The following is a 24,130-nucleotide window of genomic DNA, read 5'->3' as shown; positions in this document are numbered from 1 at the left end:
AAAACAATATAAATATATATATATATATACTTACATGCAATATCCTTTGTCATTACAGGTTGTGATGGCTCACTGGGCTCGCCAAAACCAGCCTTATTCTCTGCAGTGACGCGGAATTCATACTCAATTCCTTCTGACAGGCCTGATACTTTATAACGTAGATCAGAAATTGACTTTTTAGAAGCTCTGACCCATCTCATTCCTCTTCTCTCTTTTCTCTCAACACTATAGCCTCTAATGTCACTTCCTCCATCTACAGTTGGTCTCTTCCAGGAAATTGTTACAGCATTTCTACTGACATTATCAATTTCTGGTTTTGATGGTGGCCCAGGGGGTCCTGCAAAAAAAAATGTAAAAAATAAATAAATATATAAATAAATACACGTTTATATATATATATAATATATATATATTAGGGCTGTCAAAATTAGTCTGTTAATGGATGCAATTAATTTTTCAGTTTAACGCGTTCAAAATATATATATATATATGACTGAAACAATAGACTGAAACAAAATAAATGCAGTAAAATATGAAATTGGGCTTACCATAACTGTCAACCATTTTAACTGGTCCAGACTGTGTTGCATCCCCAATGCCATACTGATTGACTGCTGAAACACGGAATATGTATTCATTTCCCTTTATCAGCTTGCTGGCAACATGGCGGCAATCCATAACATTTTCAGCAAGCTTTGTCCAGAGTAGGCGACTGGTTTCTCTCTTTTCTAATGTATATGATTTGATACTGCAGCCGCCATCTTCTTCTGGTGGCAACCATGTCAATGTGCATTTTTCAGCAGAGACACTGCTGGCTTCAATAGGACCTGGAGGTCCAGGCACATCCAGGATTTTCACTTTAACTTTTTCTTCTTTGATACCAAATGGATTGCTTGCACTAATGGTGTACTCTCCAGTGTTCTTTCGGCTGGCATACTTGATAGACAAAGTTGAAGATGTGGGAGTGCTTGTGATTTGGACAATATCTGAGGACTTGAGCTCTCTTCCACCCTTAGACCACACAGCTGTAGGAGGTGGTTTGCCAAGAATGCTTGATGCTGTGATGACAATTGTTTCTCCAGCCCTCACAGTCACTCCATCCTTCATTTCAGGGTCAATTGTAATAGTTGGCGGTTCTGTAAAGTTAGGTATTGATTATAAACATTGTTATGTTTATAGAGGGTTTGGTTAAGCAAATTCATTAAAACCTGACAATATAACTTACCATATTCATCTTTGCAGACAAGAGGCTCAGTTGTCTCTGAGGGAGCACTGATAGCTCCAGCTGCATTTTTAGCTCTTATTCTGAATTCACAAGTAGAGCCTTCCTGTAGGTCTGTTACAGTGTATGCACAGCTTTGGACATTCACATGGTTAGCCTTCATCCATGTCTTTCCAGGATGCTCTAATTTCTCAACAATATAGCCTGTCAGTTTGTGGCCACCGTCATACTTGGGTGCAGTCCAAACAAGTGTTACACTGTTTCTTGTAACATTGATCACATCAGGTTTGCCAGGTGGATCTATAGAAAGAGACAATAATAAAAACAACAAAAATCATTTTGTGCTCTTTTCCTGATAAACAGCATAAAGTAGAAAAAACAGAAAGAGAGCACACTTATACTCACCAATAGGATCAAGAGCAACAAGAGATTCAGTTGTTTTGCTTGGCTTTCCAAGTCCAGCCACGTTCATAGCTATGACCCTAAATTCATATTCCAGGCCTTCAACCAAACCGGTCACTCTGCATTCTTTCACTCTTAAAGGTGTCTTGTTGGCTCTCTTCCACATTAAGCTATTTCTATCTTTGAATTCCATGTAATATCCTATAAGCAATATTAGAAGTAAAAGTTTACTTTAGATATGACTAAATAAATAAATAAATAAATAAATAAATAAATGTAGTTAAGAAATGTTTTACCTGTGATGGGAGAGCCTCCAGTATCTTTTGGATCAGTCCATGTTAGTATAGCAGACTCATGACGAATACCCACAACTTCAGGTGGTGCTGGAGCCCCTGGTGCATCTGGTGTGGGGAAAAGTGTGTAATTGATGTAAAGAAATATTTTTAAATATCCAGCATATTTCATTAAATAAAACATATTTGGGCTTTCCTGGTAAATACTTACTGAATGGATGTTTAGCCACCACTGGATCAGATCTGAGGAACTCTCCAACTCCATATTTATTTTCAGCACAAACTCTGAAGATGTATTCTGTTCCATCATGAAGTCTTGTAACTCTCATAGAGTTCTTCTGAATTGCAGAAGCAACTGTGACCCATTTGTTAGCAGTAGAATGCCTCTTCTCCAAAATATAGTTGCTAACTTCTGATCCACCATCATCTTTGGGTGGGCCCCATTCTACAGTAATCGCTTCTGCTGTGATTTCATCAAATTTGATAGGACCGGTGCAGATTCCAGGCTTTCCAACAACTTTAATGTCAATAGCTGATTCCTCTGTTCCAGCACTGTTTCTCAAAATGATAGTGAATTTGCCAGCATCACCTCTATGGCAATCACGAATCAGCAAGATCGTGTTTGTTGCAGTTGATTCAACTGAGATTCTGCCACTATCTGATAAAGTAACATCACCCTTTTTCCATGTGACTGCTGGAGCAGGTATACCTATAATAGGGATATTAAGACGAACAGTACTTCCTTCCTTTGCCACATAGCTAGAGTCTGGCAAGCCTTTAAGGTTACAGTGTGGAGCCACTGTAAAGAGAGAGAGAGAAAAGAAATATATTAATGGACATGATTACATAACCACTAAAACACAAATGCAACTATTAGGTAACACCAGGGGTTTTCAAAGTGTGGGGAGAGCACTTCAGCACAGGTGCAGAGTGGGGCTGGGTGCAAAGCACTTGGGTCTGATGTTTCGGTTTCAGTTTTTACGAAATGAACATGCATGAATGAGAAAATAAAGTGCTGGACGTGTTTGATGTTAAAAACAGTTATTAAGCGCAATAAGCCACAAAAAAGATCTCTATGTGTTACTCACGCAGAGGACACCTGAAGCGCATGCACAGAAAGACGCCTCTCTCAGACAGTGTGCGATCCAGAATTCAGTTCTCTTTAGCAGCGAATTGCACTTGAACGGTCAGATTTATTTAAAAATATTTGTCTTGGCGAGTATTCCTGTAAACAGTCGGTTTTGTCTTAAGTGAACAAACATTTGGGGCACTATCTGTTGTGTAACATTATATTAGATCCATGCATTCAGTCTTAAAGTGACAGCAGCCAAAAAGACTGCTGTTGTTTTTATCATTCATGTTAATCAAATAATAAAAAGCAAAGAGGGAATCCCTCACTGTACTTGACTGAATAACTTTTGAAGCTTTAATAATAATTTATTTGTAATGAGTACACTAAAGACTATGCAGTGATTATTTAACGTCCCTGATAAGTTATTAAAAGCACAATAAACCATGCAAGAAAACTGAATTCAGCACCCACACGCTGACGGACAACCCTCTGTGCACACACACCCGAAGTGCATTGACAGAAAGCAGTCTGTCAGCGTGCAAGCACTCAATTCAATTGCATGGCCCATTGTATCTGAACGGACAAATACACACACTTGTATATTTGATTACTTTTTTCAATTTAATTTCTGCAGTATTTCTCACTAGGCCTACCTGAAAAATAAAACTTTGTGTTTATTAATTTGTGTTTATTAGTCATTTCTGATGGGTTACTTATTTACTTAAATAATATTTTTTTACTTATATTAGGCTGGGTGTGTTGTGGTATTAAAATGGGGGGGGGGGGGGGAGACATCAAATCACATAACCCCTGAAGTAGATTATATGAATACCTATTTGATCTTTAGCCAAGACAGTGAGCTCAGTTGGTGGTCCTTCAGCTGCTTCATTAATGGCCTTGACTCTGAACAAGTACTCCTTTCCTTCTACAAGATCACTTATTGTGTACTGTGTGAGCTTAGACTTCATTACAAGCTTCCATTTGTCTTCCCCTTCACTGATCTCTAGAGCATATGCAACAATATGGCTTCCACCATCACTGATTGGCTTCTTCCAGCCAAGAGTGCAAGAACTCTTGGTGATCTCTGAAGGTTTAAAATCTATAACTGGTCCAGGTTGCTCTGCAATAGACATCAATATTAGAATTTGGTATAATTAACAGATTAACGCATTTAAACTAACTTGCAACATTATCAAAGAAGTCTCACCTGAGGCTTTGACTGGTCCAGCTGTCTCACAACCCTCACCAATGCCGTATACATTTTCAGCTAGGACTCTAAAGCAGTAAGATTTACCAGCTTCGAGATTAGTAATCCTGAAAGATGTCTTGGAACACTCAGGAGCAACACAGGTCCATGCCTTTCTCTCAGCCAGACGTTTTTCAACAACATAGCTCTTGACTGGACTACCACCATCAATTAACGGAGCATCCCAAGTAATTGATACATGGTTCTTTGAGGTCTCCTTAACAATCAGATTGACTGGGGGTCCAGGTGTGTCTGTGTACATTTACAGACTGTAGTTAGATACAGTAAATAATAAACCTCAAATAGCAAATTGTGAATGGGAAAACACTTACCTAGTACTTTGACAACAATGGTATATGACTTGGTACCACTACTGTTTTCTAGAGTTAGGACATATTTGCCGGCATCATATCTGTTGATATCCTCACAATAAAGGAAGGTATCCCATTCAGTTGTCTTGATCATAAGTCCTTGTCTCTCTTTTAAGTTTGCATTGACCTTAGTCCATGTTGCCTTTGGAGCAGGACGTCCTCTCAGAGGTACATAAATTCTCATTGTGACTCCAGCACGTAAAACTAGTGCTTTTCTGAGATCTGCATCAAGTTCAGCCTCAGGGGCAACTAAGAGAAAATTTAAATTAGAATAATATTAGAAATGTATAGATATTGACAACCTAAAAATCTAGTTATGAGATATACTTACTCAAGATATCCTTTGCCATATGTTTTCCAGGAACTTCACTTGGCTCTCCAAATCCAATCTTGTTTACAGCAGTAACACGGAACTGGTACTCAGTGTTATCCAAAAGACCAGTAACATTAAATTTTGTTGCCTGGAGATTCTTTGGCACATTGCACTTCAGCCAGTCTTCTGCATCTGCTCTCTTGAACTCAACAAGGTAGCCCAGAATTTCACATCCACCATCATAGGCTGGCTTGGTCCAGGACAAACTGATTGAACTGTGTGTAGAGTCAACAACCTTTGGAAAAGCAGGTGGTCCAGGAGGATCTATGATAAAACCACAGAAACACATGGACTTAAATGCATGAACTATAAAAGGTTTTTTATTGCCAACTTAATTGTTAATTATCATCAAAAACAGTATTGTTAGTACTTACACACTGGGTCCACTGCAGTAGCACCAACTGATGGATCACTTGGTTTGCCAAGACCAGCTTTATTGAGCGCAATGACTCTGAATTCATACTCTGATCCCTCTGTAAGGCCTCCAGCTTTAATTGTCCTGTCAATAACTGGTCTTCTATTCACTTTAGCCCAATTGAGGTCTTGAGTTTCACGTTTCTCAACCAAATATCCAAGAATGGGGGCCTTGCCATCATCAGCAGGGGCCTTCCAACTAACAGTCATGTGATCTCTGGTGATATTGGTAATAACTGGAGGTTCACATGGTCCTGGGACATCTGAGAAAAAAAAGAAAAACGATTTAGGTTAGATTTGTTTAATCACATTTTTTTAAAAACAATATGCATTTTATATTATACAAAATTATATACTATATTTACATGAATATTAGAGATCAACCGATAACTGGTTTGACATTTTCTAATGATATTTAGGTTTTTCTAATGGGTCTACCAATAAATGGTCAAATCTGTTGGGTCTTTAAAGAATAGCACCCAAAAACACCATTGTGCTACATTATTGGTCATTCAAGAGGAAACAGTGGTTTTCACTGGTAAAGTAACTTACTTATTTAAATACGTTGCTCATGTTTATAATATTACACAATGTACATAACAGCCACTCTATGCAATCAAAGCTTATAACAAAATCTACCTATGCAAAACTTTCAACATTAGATTAACACAAATAGTTCACTTCATTTTCGGCATTATTCATCCACATAATTACAACCCTGTAGAAAATAATGTAACATGTTTGATTTTAACTAAGACCAGAGTACTAAGCTAAACTTGTGGTTTTTCACTTTCCTAGAATGTATAATTTTTGCAGTAAACTATTGGGCATCATACAGCCTTGTAAATACAGAAAAAACGAGTATGTTCTAAATAATTTTTAACTATATTGTTTATATTATTAATATAAAAATATTCAATGCCGTAATGCAAATACTGTAATGGTCACTCATAGTCAATCTCTATAATATATAAATGTACAAGAAAGAACAAAATGTTACCAAATGGATTCTTGGCGATCACTGAATTAGTCACAATTGGGTCTCCAACACCATACTTGTTCTCAGCACTGATGCGGAACTCATATTCATGGCCTTCAATGAGTTTCTCCACAGAACAGTCCGTTATCTGACCATTAATGTTAGCAGTAACTTGGGCCCAGTTAGCTCTGCTTGTTTCACGTTTGTCAACAATGTAATTTGTGATTTCAGAACCACCATCAGCAAGAGGTGGCTCCCATCTCAGTTTCACTCGGTCAGCAAATACATGGCTTATCTTCACTGATGCTGGGGGTCCAGGTTTATCTGCAGAAACACAATTATGCATTTTTCACATAACAACTCTTTCTTAAATGTCTGAAGTACAATAAACACTCAGTGTTTTTTGGCATATTTTTAATGTTAACTTACCTAGAACCTTCAATTTAATGTTGCCAGACTTTGTGCCACTTGGGTTCTCAGCAGAAATGGTGTACTCGCCAGACTCTTTTCTTGTCACAGAGAACAGTTCCAAGGAGAAGAGATGCACCTTCTGAGTCATTTTCATACCTTCAGCCAGTTTCAATGGAACACCATCTCTCTTCCAAGTGACCTTTGGCATTGGTTTGCCATAAACTTCAGCCTCCAAGCTGACATTTGCTCCAGCTTTGACGACAATTAAGTTCTTCATTTCAAGACTAATCTCAACTCTAGGTGGAACTGAGATAATACAAAGAGAGACATCAAATAAACTATACAAAGTCCATCAGTTAGGAAATTATTACATTATTGGTGGAACGTAAGACTTACCATGCTCTGCAATAACTGTGATAGCATCAGATTCCTCTGAGGGCAGACTGACGTTAATTGCTGTCTTTGCAATTATTCTGAACTTGTATTGGGCTCCCTCTTCAAGTCCAGGAACAATGTATTCTTCCTTTGGTACATTTTGACTGCTTGTGTTGACACGCACCCATTTGTCACCTGGAAGCTTCAGAGATTCAACATAATAACCAATGAGTTTGCTTCCACCATCATGTTTTGGACGGCTCCAGACAAGAGAGACCGAATTTTTGGTCACATCAAGAACTTGGGGTTTGCCAGGTGGATCTGAAAAAGAATATACATAAAACTTGTAGTGCTTCTATTTTAACTTTTATTAGTAGTGACACAGCAGCATGTTTTCCCCCCTACACATACCAACTGGAGATCTCGCAGTGATAAAATCTGTCTGCTTGCTTGGTTTGCCTTGTCCTGCTTTGTTAACAGCAGACACTCTGAAGGTGTACTCTAGACCATCAATGAGGCCAGAGCATGTATATTCAGTTGAGCGAATAAGGACCTCATTTGCCTTGGTCCACAGGAGGCTATTTCTTTCTTTGCGCTCAATGCAATATCCTGTGATGGGACTGCCACCATCGTTCACTGGTTTCTCCCAGGACAACACAACAAAGTCCCTGTTGATTTTGTTGACACAACAGTTCCTTGGCTCACTGGGTGGATCTGAAATCAGAAAATTTGTATTGGTGTAAATAAACCCTAATTCCTTTGTGTGTCTGTGTTCAAATGTGTCAATTTATGAGACTTACCAAATGGATGTCTAGCAATGATTTTATCAGCATAAATTGGTTCTGAAATTCCAAAGCGGTTTTCAGCACGGACACGGAAGCCATACTCTTTGCCAGATGTGAGCTTTCCCACTCTGCAGCTGGTCTTGGTGCAAGATGCAACTGTGACCCAGTCACCTCTTGTCACATCACATTTCTCAACAATGTAGTTTGTGATGTTACTGCCACCATCTTCAGAAGGTGAATCCCATGCAAGTGTGCAGGCATCTACGTCCACCTCAAGAATTTGTATAGGACCTTGTGGAGGACCAGGGATGTCTAAAATAGAAAAAGAAATTAGAATACATATTAGAATATATATTAGAGAGAGAGAGAGAGAGAAAATAAATATATATATTAATAAACTTACCCATAATGATTATTCTGAGGATCTGGTTGACCTTAGCAGTGCTGTTTTCAGCAGAAAGACTGTAATAACCACTATCCTTCCTTGTAACTTCTTTGATCAAAAGTAAACATGTGGTTGGTGTTTTTTGTATGGAGAGACGATCAGATGTAACTAAATCATCATTTCCTCTTTTCCATTTTGTGACTGGTGCAGGCTTCCCGGACACAAGAGCCTCAACTACAAGTTTAGTTCCTGCTCTTGCTGTAATCACATCAGACATGATGATCTTTGGTCCCACTATAAAAAAAAAGGTATTAAAGTATACACAGTATTCAGAGTGTGATTCATGAAAAACACAGCATGAATGAAATAATTAATAATGGGAGAGCACAAAATCATTGTCTACATACTCAGCTGTTCCTTGACCTCAAATATGCCCTCAGCTTCTCTTGCCAAACTGCATCCTATTGCGTTTCTCGCAGCAACCCTGAATCTGTACTTAGTGTTTTCTTTCAGTCCAGCTACAACAATGGTCAAGTCTTTCACAACCGAGTATGATGTCCATTTGTCCTCAGGTTGACCATCCTGCTGGTATTCAACAATGTATCCATTAATCTTAGATCCACCATCTCTAAGTGGCTTCAGCCACCCAAGAGTTGCACTGTTTTTAGAAATTTCTAATACATCCATCTTCTTTGGAGGATCAGGCTCACCTTTACAAAGTAAAAAGATACATATTTTTAAAATGTATTATATAATACAATACAATATAACATAAGATAATAAATTATCCTGGTGGACTTTATCCAGCAAGGTGGACTTACTCTTGGGATCTACAGCCAGGTAGGACTTTGGAGAGTCTTGAGGCAAACCGATGCCATACTTGTTAACCGCCATCACCCGGAAGTAGTATTCTATTCCTGGTGTCAGATTTGTGATTTTGAAGCTTGTCTTCTTCAAGTCATTTGTGCAATTTGTCCATGTTTTCCGGTCAACCTCACGCTTTTCAACAACATAGTTTAGGATTGGACTGCCACCATCATTTTCTGGAGGTAACCATGCAAGCTGGCAGGTTGTCTTTGTGATATCAGTTGCCTCCAGTCCACCAACAGGACCAGGAGTATCTGTTGATAAATTTCAGGAACAGTTTTACTGACAGTTCTTGGTAGTGAGTAAATGCAAAGCTTATCTTAATTTTAAAATGCATTTTATGCAAATGTAAGTTTACCTAAGACTTTTACACGAACAAATACAGCCTTTTCTCCAGAGGCATTTGAAAGAGTCAAAGAATATCTGCCAGAGTCTTCACGTGAACACTCAGGAATCACAAGGAAGGTCATTGTATCGATCTGATCCACATGGCCCCTTCTAATGACATTGTCAACACCGATGCGCTTCCAAGTCACTTTAGGTGCTGGTCTTCCTCTAATTGTTGCAAAAAGTCTGATAGGACATCCTGCTCTAACGCTAAGGCCTTTTCTTAGACTGGCATCAAGATCAATCTCTGGTGGTTCTGTTGTGAAGAAAAAAAGTATAAGTGTACTGAATTTCAAGGGCAATCATACAAGTGACAGTTTAAAACAAACACTTACCATTGATCTCCTTTGGTGATACAGCTTCCTTGAGTTTTGCAGGACGGCCCATGCCAACTTGGTTTTGAGCAGACACCCGGAATTCATATCCCTGTCTCTCATCCAAGTTAAGAATTGTAAATTCAGTTAGGACAAGCTGTCCAGAAGTATTACATTTCTTCCAGCCTTCCTCTGGATCTCTCTCTTGTTCACCTTCCATTTCCACCTTATCCCTCATTTCAACCAGATATCCAATAATTGGAGCACCACCATCATACACAGGCTTCGTCCAGCTAAGTGTAATCGATGTCTTTGTGCTATCAACTACTTTAAGGCTGCCAGGAGGACCAGGGGGCTCTAAAACGTCAATTTAGTTTAAAATAATTAAATATATCATTAGGGTAATTTTACAAAATTGGATGAATAGATGTAATAAAGACTATACATACCAATTGGATCTTTTGCAGTGACAGGTCTGGATGCTTTGCTTGGTTCTCCCAATCCTACTTCATTTTCAGCTTTGACACGGAATTGATAATCATGGTTAGGGATCAGATTGGTGACCTTCATACGTCTCTCAGAGATAGGGCTCTTTGTGACAGGGACCCATCGAACGGCCCGCTTTTCTTTTCTCTCCAGAATGTACCCAGTTATAGACTTTCCACCATCATTCTCAGGAGGGGCCCATACCACAGTCATCTCATCTTTACCAATTTTGGTTACCTCAGGTGCATCAGGTGGACCAGGCCTGTTGTATTGTGTCTTAGCAATAATAGGCCTGCTCTCCATTGGTGGCCCAGTTCCCATTTTGTTTTCTGCTCTGACCCTGAATATGTACTCATTTCCTTCAACGAGGCGTGTTACATTACAGTAGTTGGTGACAACAGAGGCAGAGTAAGTGGACCAAACCATTCTTCTGGTCTCACATTTTTCTAGAATATAGCTGTCCACCTCACAACCACCATCATCCTCTGGAGGATCCCATACAACTCTGCACTTATCTGTGGAAATTCCAGAAATCTTCAAATCTCTGACAGGTCCTGGTATATCCAAAACTGAAATATTGGCATATGCTGTGAATGATCCTGCTGAGTTTGTAGCAGTGACCACATATTTTCCAGTATCACTACGCTTGGTTTTAGTAAGAAGGAACTTAGAGTAATCATGTCCAGTGTCAATGCTGATCCTTGGGTTATCGCCTGTAGCCTTGTCCTTCACCCATGTAACCTCAGGCTGTGGTTTTCCTCTAAGACCAGCCTCAAGTCTAACTGATTCACCAGCTTTGACCACAATGGTACCAACAAATTTCAGGTCAAGAACTGGTTTCTGAATTTCTTCTTTGACAAGAATATCAGATGTCTTAACCCAGGCACTATCTCCTCCGTCATTTGTTGACTGGACTCTAAACTGATAGGTGTGGTTCTCAACACATTTGTCTACCAAGAAGAATGTCTCTTTCAGGACTCCCTCATGTACCTTCTCCCACTCTTCAGCATCCTTTGCTTTTCTCTCCAAACGGTAGCCCAGGTTAGGACTGCCACCATCATAATCTGGTTTTCTCCATTTAAGAAAAACAAAGTTCTTACCAATATCACTGACGTGGAAGTTCTCTGGCTCACCTGGCTTCTGAAGTGGGTCTATTGCAAGGATAGGAGTTTTGGTTTCTGTTGCTGGTCCAGGACCACACTTGTTCTCAGCAGACACACGGAATAAATATTCATGATTTTCCATGAGCTTTGCCTTTACCATACGATTTGTGCAGTCAGATGATATCATTGACCATGCTCGTATACTTGGCTCCCGACATTCCACAATGTAATTTGTTATCTCAGTGCCTCCATTATCCTCAGGAGCATCCCAGGACACCATGCAAGAGTTTTTATTTACATACGTCAACTTAAGATTCTGGCAGTGCCCAGGTCTATCTAGAACATTTACAGTAATAGTAGCTGAGGCCTCTCCAGCTTCATTAGCAGCCTTAAGTATATATTTTCCATGATCTGCTCTGGTTGCTTCCTTGATACGCATTTGCACTACTGGGAAGTTGTTTATCAGAGTGGTACGCTTGTCCTTTTCCAAAATGCTTTCACCTTTGCTCCAAGTGATTTCTGGATCAGGTCTTGCTTTCACATATGCTACAACATTAATGTTATGTCCAACACGGACAGTCACACGGTCACGGCATGTGGCATCCATCTCAATTTCTGGAGGAATGACAATATCCTTAGCAATAACTGACTCTGGAATTTCCCTTGTCTCACCTTCTCCAATCATGTTAACAGCTTTAACACGGAACCTGTATTCTGTGCCCTCTGTCAGTCCCTTTACTCTATAAGCACATAGCTTAATCAGATCATCCTTATTGACTTTCTCCCACTCAGCACCTCCTTTCTGGCATTCAACAATATATCCTATAACTGGACTGCCTCCATCTCTTGTGGGTCTGATCCAGACTAAGTCAGCATATGTACAGCTGTAGTCCTTTATTTTAGGGTTAATTGGAGGTCCTGGAACAGTAACTTGTCTGCAAGGTTTGGCAGGATCTGAGATAGGTGAAGGTCCACTAAAGCCAGCGATGTTTTCAGCAAATACTCTGAACTCATATTCAATACTTTCAAAAAGCCCAAGCACTCTGTATCTAAGGTCCTTGCAGGGTGTTTTATTCACTCTAATCCATTTGCCTCCTTTATGTCTTCGCTCAATAATGTAACCACTGATTGGACTACCACCATCAAACAGTGGCATTGTCCATCCAAGTGTGAGTGCATCTTCAGCAATATCAGATGCAACTGGTTTTCCAGGATGGCCAGGGGGCTCAAACTGGTGCCGGGCTACAGTTGGTGCACTTTCAAGAGCTGCACCAATTCCCATTTTATTTTCAGCACGAATTCTCACAACATACTCAACTCCTTGCTGGAGACGAGAAATCTTGAGCCTTGTGGAAGTGCTGCCAGAACTTACTCCTCCCCAAGTTTCCTTATTTGATTCCCTCTTCTCAACAATATAGTTCATAACGGGGCTTCCACCATCCTCTTTGGGAGGACGCCAGTCAATGACCATGTATTCAGGAGTCACTTCATGGATATTAACAGGACCTATTGGGGCAGATGGCACATCAAGCACCGTGACATTCAGAGAAACAGTCTTACTTCCTGCTGAGTTAGACACTGTGAGAATATAGATTCCGGTGTGACTTCTTGTGCAATCGGCAATGCTCAGAACAGTGGAGAAGTTGTCGGTGTCGATTTTGATATTGCCTTCACTCTTGATTTCCTCTCCATCAATGACCCATTTGGGAGTGGGAACCGGAAGTCCTCTCATAATGGCAGGCAATCTAATAGTGCTTCCAGCTTTCACAATGATTCCCTCAATCAACTTCACATCAACCTCAACAATGGGTGGTACTACAAAGACAGTAGAAGAATAAAAAGTTTAATAATACACGTTGAAAATGTATTTTCTTTAAATAATCATACGGGACATTAAAATTTGAATCTTACTTAGTTTTTCCTGGCAAAGTACTGGCACAGTGGTGTCTGGTCTACTTAGACCAATTGCATTCTCTGTCTTAACACGGAACCTGTAGGTCTTTCCTTCTTCCAGTCCAGTCACATGGCACTCAGGAATGCTGACAGTCTTAAAAATGATCCAATCCCTTTCACCTTCTTCTTGGTACTCAACCAAGAACCCTGTGATGTCACTTCCTCCGGTGCGATCAGGCCAATTCCACTGGAGCCACACCTCAGTTTTATCAGCATCTACATGATGCAGGTCTTTTGGTGGACCAGGTGGAACTGAAATATGCAGTATGAAAACAAATGTTAGTATATATATAAGATTTCATATATAAGATATATTATATATTATATCATATATAAGATATATATACAACACAAGATATTGTGTTGAATAGGAACATTAAAAACGCCTTGAAGTGGAGTAATTTCACAGGCCATACTTACACAGCGGATTCATTGCTTTGATAGCTTTTGTTGTCTCAACATATTCGCTTCTTCCAAACTGATTTTCAGCCGCCACACGGAACATGTACGATGTTCCCTCAATCAAATGCTTAGCCATCATGCTACGTTTTTTGGATGATGAACAGACTGGCACCCACTGTGCAGATGCTGCATCCTTTTTCTCAACAACAAAGTTAGTGATGCGTGTACCACCATTATCTTCTGGGTCTTTCCAAGACAGCTGGGCAGAATCACATCTGACATCAGATACCCTGAGATTCTGAACTGGCCCGGGCTTGTCTACAAAAACAAACAAATAAAAACTTAACACTTTACCTGAGAAGAATGGTATTTTCTAGGGGTTTGACGAGATCTCCTGCCACGAAATCTTGCAATATTAAAAAAGTGACAATTATTTGTCGTCGAGTTGAAAAGCTGTCTCGCAATATCAACATGACAGAGTTGAGTTTGTGGCAAAACCTTTTACAGTGCTTATATTGTTCTGTTATTCACTGCATATGACAATTCATACTCAGAAAGTAGAACTGAAGTGACATTCATTACAAGACAATTAGTAGTCAAAACATTTAAAAATGCACCTGCATTGTTTTTAATATTGTGACAGTTAAATAAAACACTATTTTTACAGACATAAATTTCGTCATTGAAGATTTCTTAAAAATAGCATTAAAATATCCTCTCATCTCATTCTCATGAGCCCAGTATCATGTAGTCTTGTCTCGTGAGTTTAGAGTATCGTCACACCCCTAGTATTTTCATTTTCATTAAATGAAATCGTTCTAAATCATTTAAAATTGTACAATTTCAGATTTTTTTTATAGTGTTTGTAATATAAAAAAATTACCAAGAACAAGCACGGTGCATGTGGCTGTCTTTGATCCAGCTGGATTTTCAATAGTAAGTGTGTAATCTCCACAATCTGCACGGGTGCAATAACGCATCTCTAGTTTGGTTGCTGTTCCAGATGTTTCAATCTCTGCTCTTGTAGGAACATCTGCTTCATTTTTCTTCCATGTGACTTTGGGGAAAGGCATTCCCTTGATTCCAGCAATTATAGTAATATGGGTTCCAGCCTTTGCTTTGACTTCACGAGGCATGCCCAAATCCAGTTGAAGTTCTGGGGGCTCTATAGACAATAATAACAATATTAATAATAATAACAATAGCATTTTATATTTTTACAAATATTTGCTTAAATGCAATAACATGCATAATTAATAACTAACATCATACATATCCAAACACGCATAAATTACCAAATCTGTCTTGTGCTCGAACAGGCTCTGGGACATATGCAGGCTCTGATTCACCAGCAGCATTCACCGCCTTCACTCTAAATCTGTAAAGTGCACCATCCTCAAGGTTGATGACCTTGAAAGTAGTGCCCTGGCAAGAGTCAGGTGTCTGATTAACTTGAAGCCATTCCTCAGCACCAGCTTTCTGATACTCAAGGAGATAGCCAAAGATTTTGCCTCTGCCACAGTCTTTTGGTGGCTGCCAAGAAAGAGTGACAGACTCTTTTGTCTTGTCAATTGCTACTGGAAGTACAGGTGGGCTTGGAATCACTGTGACAAGAAAATAAAAAAATAAAAAAGGTGGAATGAATGGGTGTCAATATTTTAACTTTGTTAATTTTTTGTTAATTTTTCCAGTTAATGAATTGTAATTTTTTTTTTCATTTTAGACATCATTGGATACATACCAATAGGATCTTTGGCATAGATGGGCTTTGATGGTGGACTGGGGTCACCAACACCAATCACATTCTCTGCCATGACACGGAATTCATATTCACATCCCTTGAGAAGATCAGGAACCCAATATTCTGTGTTGGGGTAAATGCGGTCTTTTCCAGCTCTAGTCCACATGTTGGCCTTGGTCTCCTTCCTTTCAACAATGTAGTTTGTTATTGGTTTGCCACCATCAGCTGGCTGTAGCCATGAAATCAGAGCTGTATCTTTATAGATTTCTTTTATCACAGGTGCCTGTGGTGCATCTGGAACCTCTGCAAGTGTTAGAAATTTGAGAGCATGAGTAAAACTGTAGACCATTAATTAAAAGATTCTTGTTAAAATAATTTATTGACTATTATATTACACTGCAGAATCTGTTACTTACTGAAAACGTCCTTTGCTTTTGTTTCAGCAGATAGCAATGGATCACTAATACCATGAATATTTTGAGCACAAATTCTAATGATGTACTCTCTTCCCTCAATCAGTTTTGGAACTCTGCATGATGTCCTTGTGCAAGATTCTGTAACAGGCATCCATAGATCCCTGTTGGTGTCTCTCTTTTCAACAGTGTAGTTAGAAATAGCAGCTCCACCATCATCCAATGGGGGCTTCCATGAAATGACCATATAATTCCTGTAAATCTCATCAAAGACAACAGGACCCTCTGGAGGTTGTGGACGGTCTGAAAAAGTAATAAAATACATGATTCATCATTAAGTTTGCAAAACTAATGGTAAGATAATAAAATAATATGCTTGACAAAAAGTAGACATTAGCTTACCAACAACAGTAACAGTACATATGCCCTTGCGTGAGCCAATGGAGTTCTCTAGAAGGACAGTGTATTTTCCACTGTGATCACGTTTTGCTTTTGCAATAGTCAAACATAATGTATTCTTTGTGCTGGTAAGAGCAATTTCTTCATTTGCCTGAAGCTCCTCATCATTTTTGAACCATTTAATTGTTGGTGCTGGTTTGCCTGTGTATCGGCTTTGAAGAGTGCAAGTTTCCCCAACACGAACAATAAGCTTTTCACGGAACTCAAGATCAAGGTTTGGTGGTTCTAGTAAAGAGGATATTATACAATAAATCAAACAGTCAATTAAAAAAAAAAAAAAAAAAAATTCACAGTGCATTACTTCAAATACTTACCAAACTCTTTTTTGCATGTAACTGGTTTGGTGCTGAATGACGGTTTGCCTTTACCGATTTGATTGACAGCACTAACTCGGAATTCATAAGAAGAACCTTCTTTAAGACCCACATGTGTGAATTTACGATCCATAAGTTTATCCTCTGATGCAATAATCTTGAAATTGTCCTGTCCGATGAGACGAACTTCAAGAACATAGCTTGTAATGTCTGAACCTCCATCATACTTTGGAGGTCTCCATGCGATGCTGATTGAATCATTTGTGATGGCTGTCACCTCAAGATCCTCTGGGCGCTCAGGTACAGCTGAAGAAGTTTAAATGTATGAGACATCATTCAAGTAAATTAAAAGTAATTACATGTAAAAAATGTTTTTAAAAAATACTAATACAAATAAACAAATAAACAAGGCTTACAGAGTGGATCCTTGATGACGACTGGAGCTGAAGTCTCAGTGAAAGGACCCATTCCAATAATATTTTCAGCTGCAATTCTAAAGAAGTAACCCTTGCCATCAATAAGACCCTGGACAACAGCATTATGTCTTGTGACAGTATATGTCACTGAAGTCCAGCCTCTGCGGTCAGCTTCTCTCTTCTCAATTATATAGTTGGTGATAGCTGAGCCACCATCATCTTCTGGGGAGTACCAAGTCAACTTGCAAGAGTCGTTGGTGAGATTATGACCAGAGAAGGGCTGACCCACAGGGCCAGGGACATCTATGAAGAGAAAAAACAAGCAGTGTTTATTAGTTCTATTGAAATCATTTCAGAATTCAGATAAAAAAAAAAAAAAAATTAAAAAAAAAAAAAAAACCACTCACCCAGTACTTCAACAATAATTGCTTTCTTCCTCTCTCCACCTGCATTCTTAGCAGTCAGCGTATAAATGCCTTGGTGTTGTCTCCTGCAACTTTTGATAACCAAAGCTGAACTTATAGAGGTGGTCTCAACAACAGCCTCCTTTGGCAAATCACCATCGTCTCTATTCCAAATAATCTCTGGAGCAGGCTTTCCTGACACATAAGCCAGGATGCGGATTACCCCACCAGCATGGACAACAATCTTTTCCTTGACAGTTGCATCCAGGTCTACTTCAGGGGGAACTAAAATATATGGTAAATTAAATATAAATTAAATACTGTAAATAAATAATTGTGTTTAAAAAAGAGAGAGAAAAAGAAAAAGACAGAAGAGAAATCTAAAAATCTGAACTAATGCTTACTTGTTCTGTCCTTGACTTCAATCACATCAGAAACCTCACCAGGTTCTCCCACACCTGCAGAATTTACAGCTCTTACTCTAAATCTGTAGAGTCCAAGCTCTTTAAGTCCAGGAACAACAAACTTGGTGCCTCTGATCTCCTTGTCTTTAACCTAGGATAAAAAAGTAAATAATAAATTATATATATATTTTTTTTGATATTTTTTATATATTTTTACTAGTGGGTGCAGGACACTATAGTTCATTTATGTAAGTGAGGATAGCAAAATAAAGTAAACTGTGACATATTATACCCAAAAATTCTTCATACAGTGGACTACTGGTAAAATTGATAAAAATTTGGAACCAAAAATTATCCAGACACTTTGACCTGACCATGTTTTGCTAAAGTTTTATCTAACATAATTAAGATACATTTTTCTGACATAGTTTAACTCTATGAGATCTTGTCATATTTTATTACCATTTTTTTAAACTATAGTGAATAAACTGTATATGTGTGTGTGTGTGTGTGTGTCTACACATATAACATATACACATACCTTCTCCCATTCCTCTTGCCCTTCTTCTTTGTACTCTACAAAATAACCTGTGATCTTAGATCCACCATCAATAAGTGGAGGAATCCATTCAAGATCAACAGTCGACTTGGTACAGTCTGTTACTTTTGGTGTTGGAGGTCCTGGAGGTGCTGTTAAGAAATAATACAAACGTTTAATAGACATATGAATTAGAAAAAATGAAAGTGCCACCAGAGTACAGAAGTACACGAGTAAAAAAAAAAATGAAAGAAAACTATTATAACATTATATACATACCTATGGGGTCTCTACATGGAACAGGATCAGAAGGAACACTAGGAGGGCCGCATCCAGCTGCATTAATTGCAATAACGCGGAACTGGTAGATAGCACCCTCTAAGAGGCCTGTTACAATATGGGAAACTCCTAGAGTCCTGATTCTGATAGGTTCACGATTTACTCTTGTCCAACGCTTGCCTGTAGTTTCTTTACGCTCTAGCCAATAGCCAGTTACTGGAGAGCCACCATCATATTCTGGCTCATCCCAGTTGACGGTCATAGATTCAACTGAAACATCTGTGACAGTTGGCTTCTCACACTGGCCAGGCACAGCTGTTAAGGGAAGAAAGGTGTAAAATAAGTATTAGATTGAATTTAAACAATACATTACTTTTTGGCAAGAGATCCCAGTTTGAATAGTATATTTAATATGTTTAAAACAATTTTAGCACATTTACTGAATTTGACATTGTTATTGTTTCATTCTGCTTTCTAAAGACTGAAAATCACAAACCAGAAATCATGAGATCATTTGTCATAATTCTACTTTTTAACAGTTCATACATATAATATTACTCTAACAATAGGTAGACTGTCACTAGATATCAACATACACTGACAACTTAATACACAATAAATATATTCCAGATAATATTTGTATATTCTCCTTTAGTATGATGACAATATAAAAGGCAATTATTTAATTTGAATAATGTCAAGCTTAACATTTTTCTCACACAGTATAAATGGTTCCTTATATATGTACATATTTTAGTAAGGCGGTCCCTCACAAGGGGATTATCAAATTTGGTAAAATATGAATTTTGGTACAAGTTTGAAAACCGCTGGGTTTAGAGATTCTCAGTAAATGAAACTTACTGAAGAGGTTTCGTGCTTTCTCAGGTTCACTGTACAAGGGTGGTCCAATTCCATATTTATTCTGAGCCATAACACGGAACTCATACTCATGGCCCTCTGTTAGCCTTTGTACTGTGTATTGGCATTCCTTTGGATCACTAGAGACATGGACCCATGTTTTTCTGTTTTCCTCACGCTTTTCAACAACATAGTTTGTAATCTTGGAACCACCATCATCTGTGGGTGGATTCCAGGAGAGACCAATCCTTTCAGCAAAAATTTCCCCAATCTTAATTGGTCCTACAGGTACACCAGGTCGTCCTAAGAACACAAGAACAGCATATTATTAATGTTTACCTCTCAAATGGATAAATAATTTCAAATTAGGAAAAAATGAAATCATGGAATTCAAGGACTTACCCAAAATGCTAAGCTTGATGCTCTTGGTGGCTGTGCCCAAACTGTTGGTGGCTGTGAGAGTGTATATTGCGCTGTCATCTCTCTTTGACTGCTGAATTAACAGGGTGCATTTCTCATCAGAAACAAGTTTATTGACATGTTTGTCATACTGTACAGCAGCTTTGTCATCAGGCTTGTCCTGTGGAGCCTTGTGCCAGACAAGAGATGGGAATGGACAGCCTTGTATCCTGGCAACAATGTTGACATCAAATCCTTCTTCACCTTCTAAAGCCTCTCTGAGATCAATACTTGGAGCACCTAAAAACATTTTAAAAGGAAAATTAGCAAATAACTGTCATATTTTGAAGAAATGTGATCAAAAATGACACGATCTTCTACTCACATGTCTGGTCCTTAATGACAACCGGTCCGGCAGTAACAGAGGGTCTGCTTGCACCAGCATCATTTACAGCTTTAACACGGAACTCATACTCGCCACCTTCTTTAAGGTCTTCAACGATGAAGGTAGTCTCTTCAACATCTCTCTTGTTGCACTGTTTCCAAGTCTCTTTCTGTGGACCACTGGTATCCCAGCTCAGCCTCTCAATGATGTAATGCTTTACTGGTGCTCCACCATCGTTCTTAGGAGGAACCCATGTCAGGGTTACGGTGTTCTTCGTAACAAGGTTAATTTTCACCTTGGTTGGAGGATCAGGAGGATCTTGACATTAAAAGAAAAAATATATATCAGAAATTAATTAAAAAACAATTTAAAGGCATGTGATCCTTTTCAAAATATTCGGCTAACCAACTTACAGATAGGATCCCTTGCTCTAACAGGTTCTGTGGTCTCGGCAAATGGTCCAAAGCCAAGTCGATTCTCAGCACGAACACGGAACAAGTAGTCCTGTCCCTCAAGGAGGTTAGGCACGACAAAGGCCATGCTGGCACAAGCAGCGTTGGCAATGGTCCAAGCCTTTCCATTGACAGCCTTCTTCTCAATAAAATAACTCTTGATTCTTTCACCACCATCATTATCTGGCAGCTTCCAAATGAGTCTCATTGTGGTTCTGGTGACATCAGTAACTTTAAGCTCTTTGGGTGCTCCAGGAACATCTAAAAAAAACAAAAAAACATGATCAGTTTACTTCATAGTACAATGTTAATATATATATAGGATATATAAAACAATGCATGTTAGTACACAATTAAGTAGCAAACTCACCAAGCACATTTACTCTGACGTTGACATGCTTCTGTCCTGATTTGTTCTTTGCTGTAATTGTGTACCTGCCAGAATGGCTTCTCAAACTCACAGGAATTGTAATAACTGAGGTAGTGTCAGTAGATTCAACCTAATCCCCAAGAAAAATCATTAATAAACATTTGTCTTAGATTCAAAAGAAAATAGTATTTGTGTCTACTACTAGAGAAAAAGTGTTACCTGTGAATCCACTGGTAAGATATGAAGACGATCCTTCTTTTCTGTCTTTGCTTTGCCATCAAACTCCCATGTAACTTTGGGAACAGGACGTCCTGTGATGGTAGCTGGAATCTTAAATGGAGATCCAGCACGGATACACAGCAGTTCAGGAGCACTGATATCCATGAAGATCTTCGGTGCAGCTGTGGAATTAAGAGAATGCATAAGGTCATGCAAAAATAAATATTGTGACTCTTGAGGAAGTAAATTTGTATTTTAATACAAAAGGCTTTACTTTGAATGTCCTCTATGCGAACTTCAGTGGTTCTGGGGCTTGGCTCAGACTCTCCAATTTCATTGACTGCAATGATTCTGAATCTGTATTTCTTAAGTTCTGGGAGGTTTGGAATTGTGAACACAGTAGAAGGATGCAGATTTTCAGCATCATTGATCCTGGCCCACTCAGAAGTTCCTTCATCCTGGATCTCAATGATGTAACCTTTGATGGGGCGACCACCATCTTTAGCTGGTGGTGTCCACGCAAGGGTGACACTATGCTTGGTTTTGTCAGCAATCTCAGGAGCTGCTGGCATGCTAGGTGGTGCTGTACACACACACACAGACAAAAACAAACAAACATGAAATATGTTAATAAACAATATGCATAAAAAGCTATCACAAAATACAAATGCATTTCAGTTATGATCTTACTCAATGGTTCATCAGCAACAGCAGACTCAGAAATGGCACTAGGTGGTCCAATACCAGCAGAATTGCAAGCCATTGCACGGAATTCATACTCGGTTCCCTCTATGAGACGGGTAACCTGGTATTCCCAGCCTTTCGTGCCACGTTTTGACACCAGGATCTTATTCACACGAGACCAATAGGAAGTGCCCTTTTCACGCTTCTCAAGCCAGTAGCCAGTAATCATAGAACCACCACTGTCCCTTGGTGGTTCCCATGTCAGTAACATATGGGTCTTAGAGTGCTCCGCGATAGCGACCTTCTCGGGTGGGCCAGGCAGAGCAAAAGGATCCCTAATCTGAACCTCTTCCGTTTCACAGGCCTCACTTATTCCATACTTATTCTCAGCTTTGACTCTAAATTTATAGTTGCCACCAGTTTCCAGGTTCCATGCCTGCAAAAAAAAAAAAAAAAAAAACTTTAATTTAACTTTAGTCCATAAAAGTCCTTAAACAAGAAGATGTCATTACTTAAGCAAATTTTCCTATTCTATTTGTCTTATATAAACAATACTCTTTTTTGATGCATTTTGAATGACTACCTACACAAATGCTATGAAATAATTGTTTTGCTTACCCCATATCGTTTCTCAATAATGGAGTTAGTAACTTGCACCCACTCAGCCTTTTCAGGATCTTCAACATTAAGGTCTTTCATCTCAACAATGTAGTTGGTAAGCTCACTGCCACCAATATCCAATGGGGCATCCCAGGTAAGGTTGCAAGAGCTAGCTTTGATATTTGAAACAGCAATATTTCTTGGTGGTGTTGGGCGATCTATGAAAAAAAACAAGAGAAAATCATAAATCATCAAGTGTATGCAAAATAAACACACTTTGGACACTTAAGCCATGACTTACTGCATGCCATTGAATCATATAACAAAGCATACATTTCAAGTAAAACATTTCACAAAACATTAGTTTGTGTGTGTGTTTGTTTTTTTTAACCCCCCTTTTTTTCTTATCAGTGTGAAAGAGACTCAAAATACTCTGTCAATTTTGGACATACAATTAAGAGTTATACACCATTCTAATCTGTGAAATGTCTTCTTTTATTTGTGTACACTCAGAGTAAAAACAATTTGTTGTGCTTTTTGCAAAATAAAGAAAACTAACATGATGCGCGAGCCGCAGTCTCTCTCTGAATGAAGTCTATTCTGATAGTCCTCAGAAAATGAACTGTGACTTAGTGAATACTAATGACAAAAAAATTAGACATATGTCTAAAAAAACGTTGAAATGTCAGGTTTTAAATCATGTAAGTCAAATCGAAAACAAATATTCTCTGTTTATGTAATCTGTATGAAAAGAGAGACATGTCAGACGTTGGCGAGTCAGCTCATTATCCACTAATTCGGCCACGCCCACGAAGGGTGCGCTATTCAGACGCAAATTCTGAGGAGATACATGCAACAAAGAGTAAACGCCCCTGATGCATCAGCTCAGGAAAACGCATCAAGTTTAGCCAGTTTCATGTACTTTTCATCGTTTTGAGATGCGGTGAGGAATCATTTTAAAAATATTTGCCTCAGAAGATGAGCATGACTGGTTTCACTTTCATTTCAAGGATCAACTAGATCAAGCCGATGATTGTGAAAGGTAAGTTTTTTTTTATTCTTAAATTATTTTTTCTAATCGCGATACAGTGTCTGTGAATATTAAAGCGCAAAAAGACTGTTTAAATATGAATCCTGCAAGTTTTGTGTGTCTCAGTGTGAATTAATGGGGCACATCGATGCACAGTTTCGTTTACTACACATAACTTACATTAGTAAATTGCCATATTGGCTATTCACAAACTACATTGTAGGAGATAGTTCAAAATTAAGACAAAGGTATTAGGCACCTTGTAGTTGTCAAACATAAGCGGAGGATTTCCGTAGTTAATGTGATGAACTACAACTGTGTCTAT

General features: G+C 38.8%; 1 protein-coding gene across 1 annotated transcript in view; it reads right to left on the bottom strand.

Annotated features, from left to right (window-relative positions):
- ttn.2 (titin, tandem duplicate 2) overlaps window positions 1-24,130 on the bottom strand; it is a 160,835-nt gene that overhangs the window by 42,832 nt on the left and 93,873 nt on the right. Inside the window, exons 128-171 of the mRNA XM_051906830.1 lie at window positions 22,794-22,993; window positions 22,182-22,611; window positions 21,766-22,074; window positions 21,492-21,673; window positions 21,273-21,402; window positions 20,864-21,163; window positions 20,451-20,768; window positions 20,069-20,365; window positions 19,670-19,969; window positions 18,809-19,123; window positions 18,533-18,681; window positions 17,992-18,142; window positions 17,591-17,872; window positions 17,184-17,486; window positions 16,768-17,073; window positions 16,397-16,678; window positions 15,998-16,297; window positions 15,582-15,884; window positions 15,136-15,444; window positions 14,724-15,005; window positions 13,859-14,158; window positions 13,397-13,690; window positions 10,346-13,300; window positions 9,918-10,253; window positions 9,554-9,838; window positions 9,150-9,449; window positions 8,736-9,038; window positions 8,347-8,622; window positions 7,959-8,255; window positions 7,570-7,872; window positions 7,180-7,479; window positions 6,802-7,089; window positions 6,394-6,696; window positions 5,354-5,656; window positions 4,938-5,243; window positions 4,568-4,855; window positions 4,197-4,487; window positions 3,822-4,109; window positions 2,129-2,716; window positions 1,921-2,025; window positions 1,628-1,825; window positions 1,226-1,522; window positions 549-1,136; window positions 35-337 (exon numbers count right to left, since the gene is read on the bottom strand). Of these exons, the coding sequence (XP_051762790.1) occupies window positions 35-337; window positions 549-1,136; window positions 1,226-1,522; window positions 1,628-1,825; window positions 1,921-2,025; window positions 2,129-2,716; window positions 3,822-4,109; window positions 4,197-4,487; window positions 4,568-4,855; window positions 4,938-5,243; window positions 5,354-5,656; window positions 6,394-6,696; window positions 6,802-7,089; window positions 7,180-7,479; window positions 7,570-7,872; window positions 7,959-8,255; window positions 8,347-8,622; window positions 8,736-9,038; window positions 9,150-9,449; window positions 9,554-9,838; window positions 9,918-10,253; window positions 10,346-13,300; window positions 13,397-13,690; window positions 13,859-14,158; window positions 14,724-15,005; window positions 15,136-15,444; window positions 15,582-15,884; window positions 15,998-16,297; window positions 16,397-16,678; window positions 16,768-17,073; window positions 17,184-17,486; window positions 17,591-17,872; window positions 17,992-18,142; window positions 18,533-18,681; window positions 18,809-19,123; window positions 19,670-19,969; window positions 20,069-20,365; window positions 20,451-20,768; window positions 20,864-21,163; window positions 21,273-21,402; window positions 21,492-21,673; window positions 21,766-22,074; window positions 22,182-22,611; window positions 22,794-22,993 (15,543 nt within the window). The remainder of the gene's footprint in view (window positions 1-34; window positions 338-548; window positions 1,137-1,225; window positions 1,523-1,627; window positions 1,826-1,920; window positions 2,026-2,128; window positions 2,717-3,821; window positions 4,110-4,196; window positions 4,488-4,567; window positions 4,856-4,937; window positions 5,244-5,353; window positions 5,657-6,393; window positions 6,697-6,801; window positions 7,090-7,179; window positions 7,480-7,569; window positions 7,873-7,958; window positions 8,256-8,346; window positions 8,623-8,735; window positions 9,039-9,149; window positions 9,450-9,553; window positions 9,839-9,917; window positions 10,254-10,345; window positions 13,301-13,396; window positions 13,691-13,858; window positions 14,159-14,723; window positions 15,006-15,135; window positions 15,445-15,581; window positions 15,885-15,997; window positions 16,298-16,396; window positions 16,679-16,767; window positions 17,074-17,183; window positions 17,487-17,590; window positions 17,873-17,991; window positions 18,143-18,532; window positions 18,682-18,808; window positions 19,124-19,669; window positions 19,970-20,068; window positions 20,366-20,450; window positions 20,769-20,863; window positions 21,164-21,272; window positions 21,403-21,491; window positions 21,674-21,765; window positions 22,075-22,181; window positions 22,612-22,793; window positions 22,994-24,130) is intronic.

Source organism: Ctenopharyngodon idella, chromosome 9 (assembly GCF_019924925.1).
Source record: "Ctenopharyngodon idella isolate HZGC_01 chromosome 9, HZGC01, whole genome shotgun sequence".
In the NCBI taxonomy this organism is placed as follows: Eukaryota; Metazoa; Chordata; class Actinopteri; order Cypriniformes; family Xenocyprididae; genus Ctenopharyngodon; species Ctenopharyngodon idella.
Note: the sequence above shows the minus strand (reverse complement) of the source record. Positions and strands in the feature narration are given on the sequence as shown.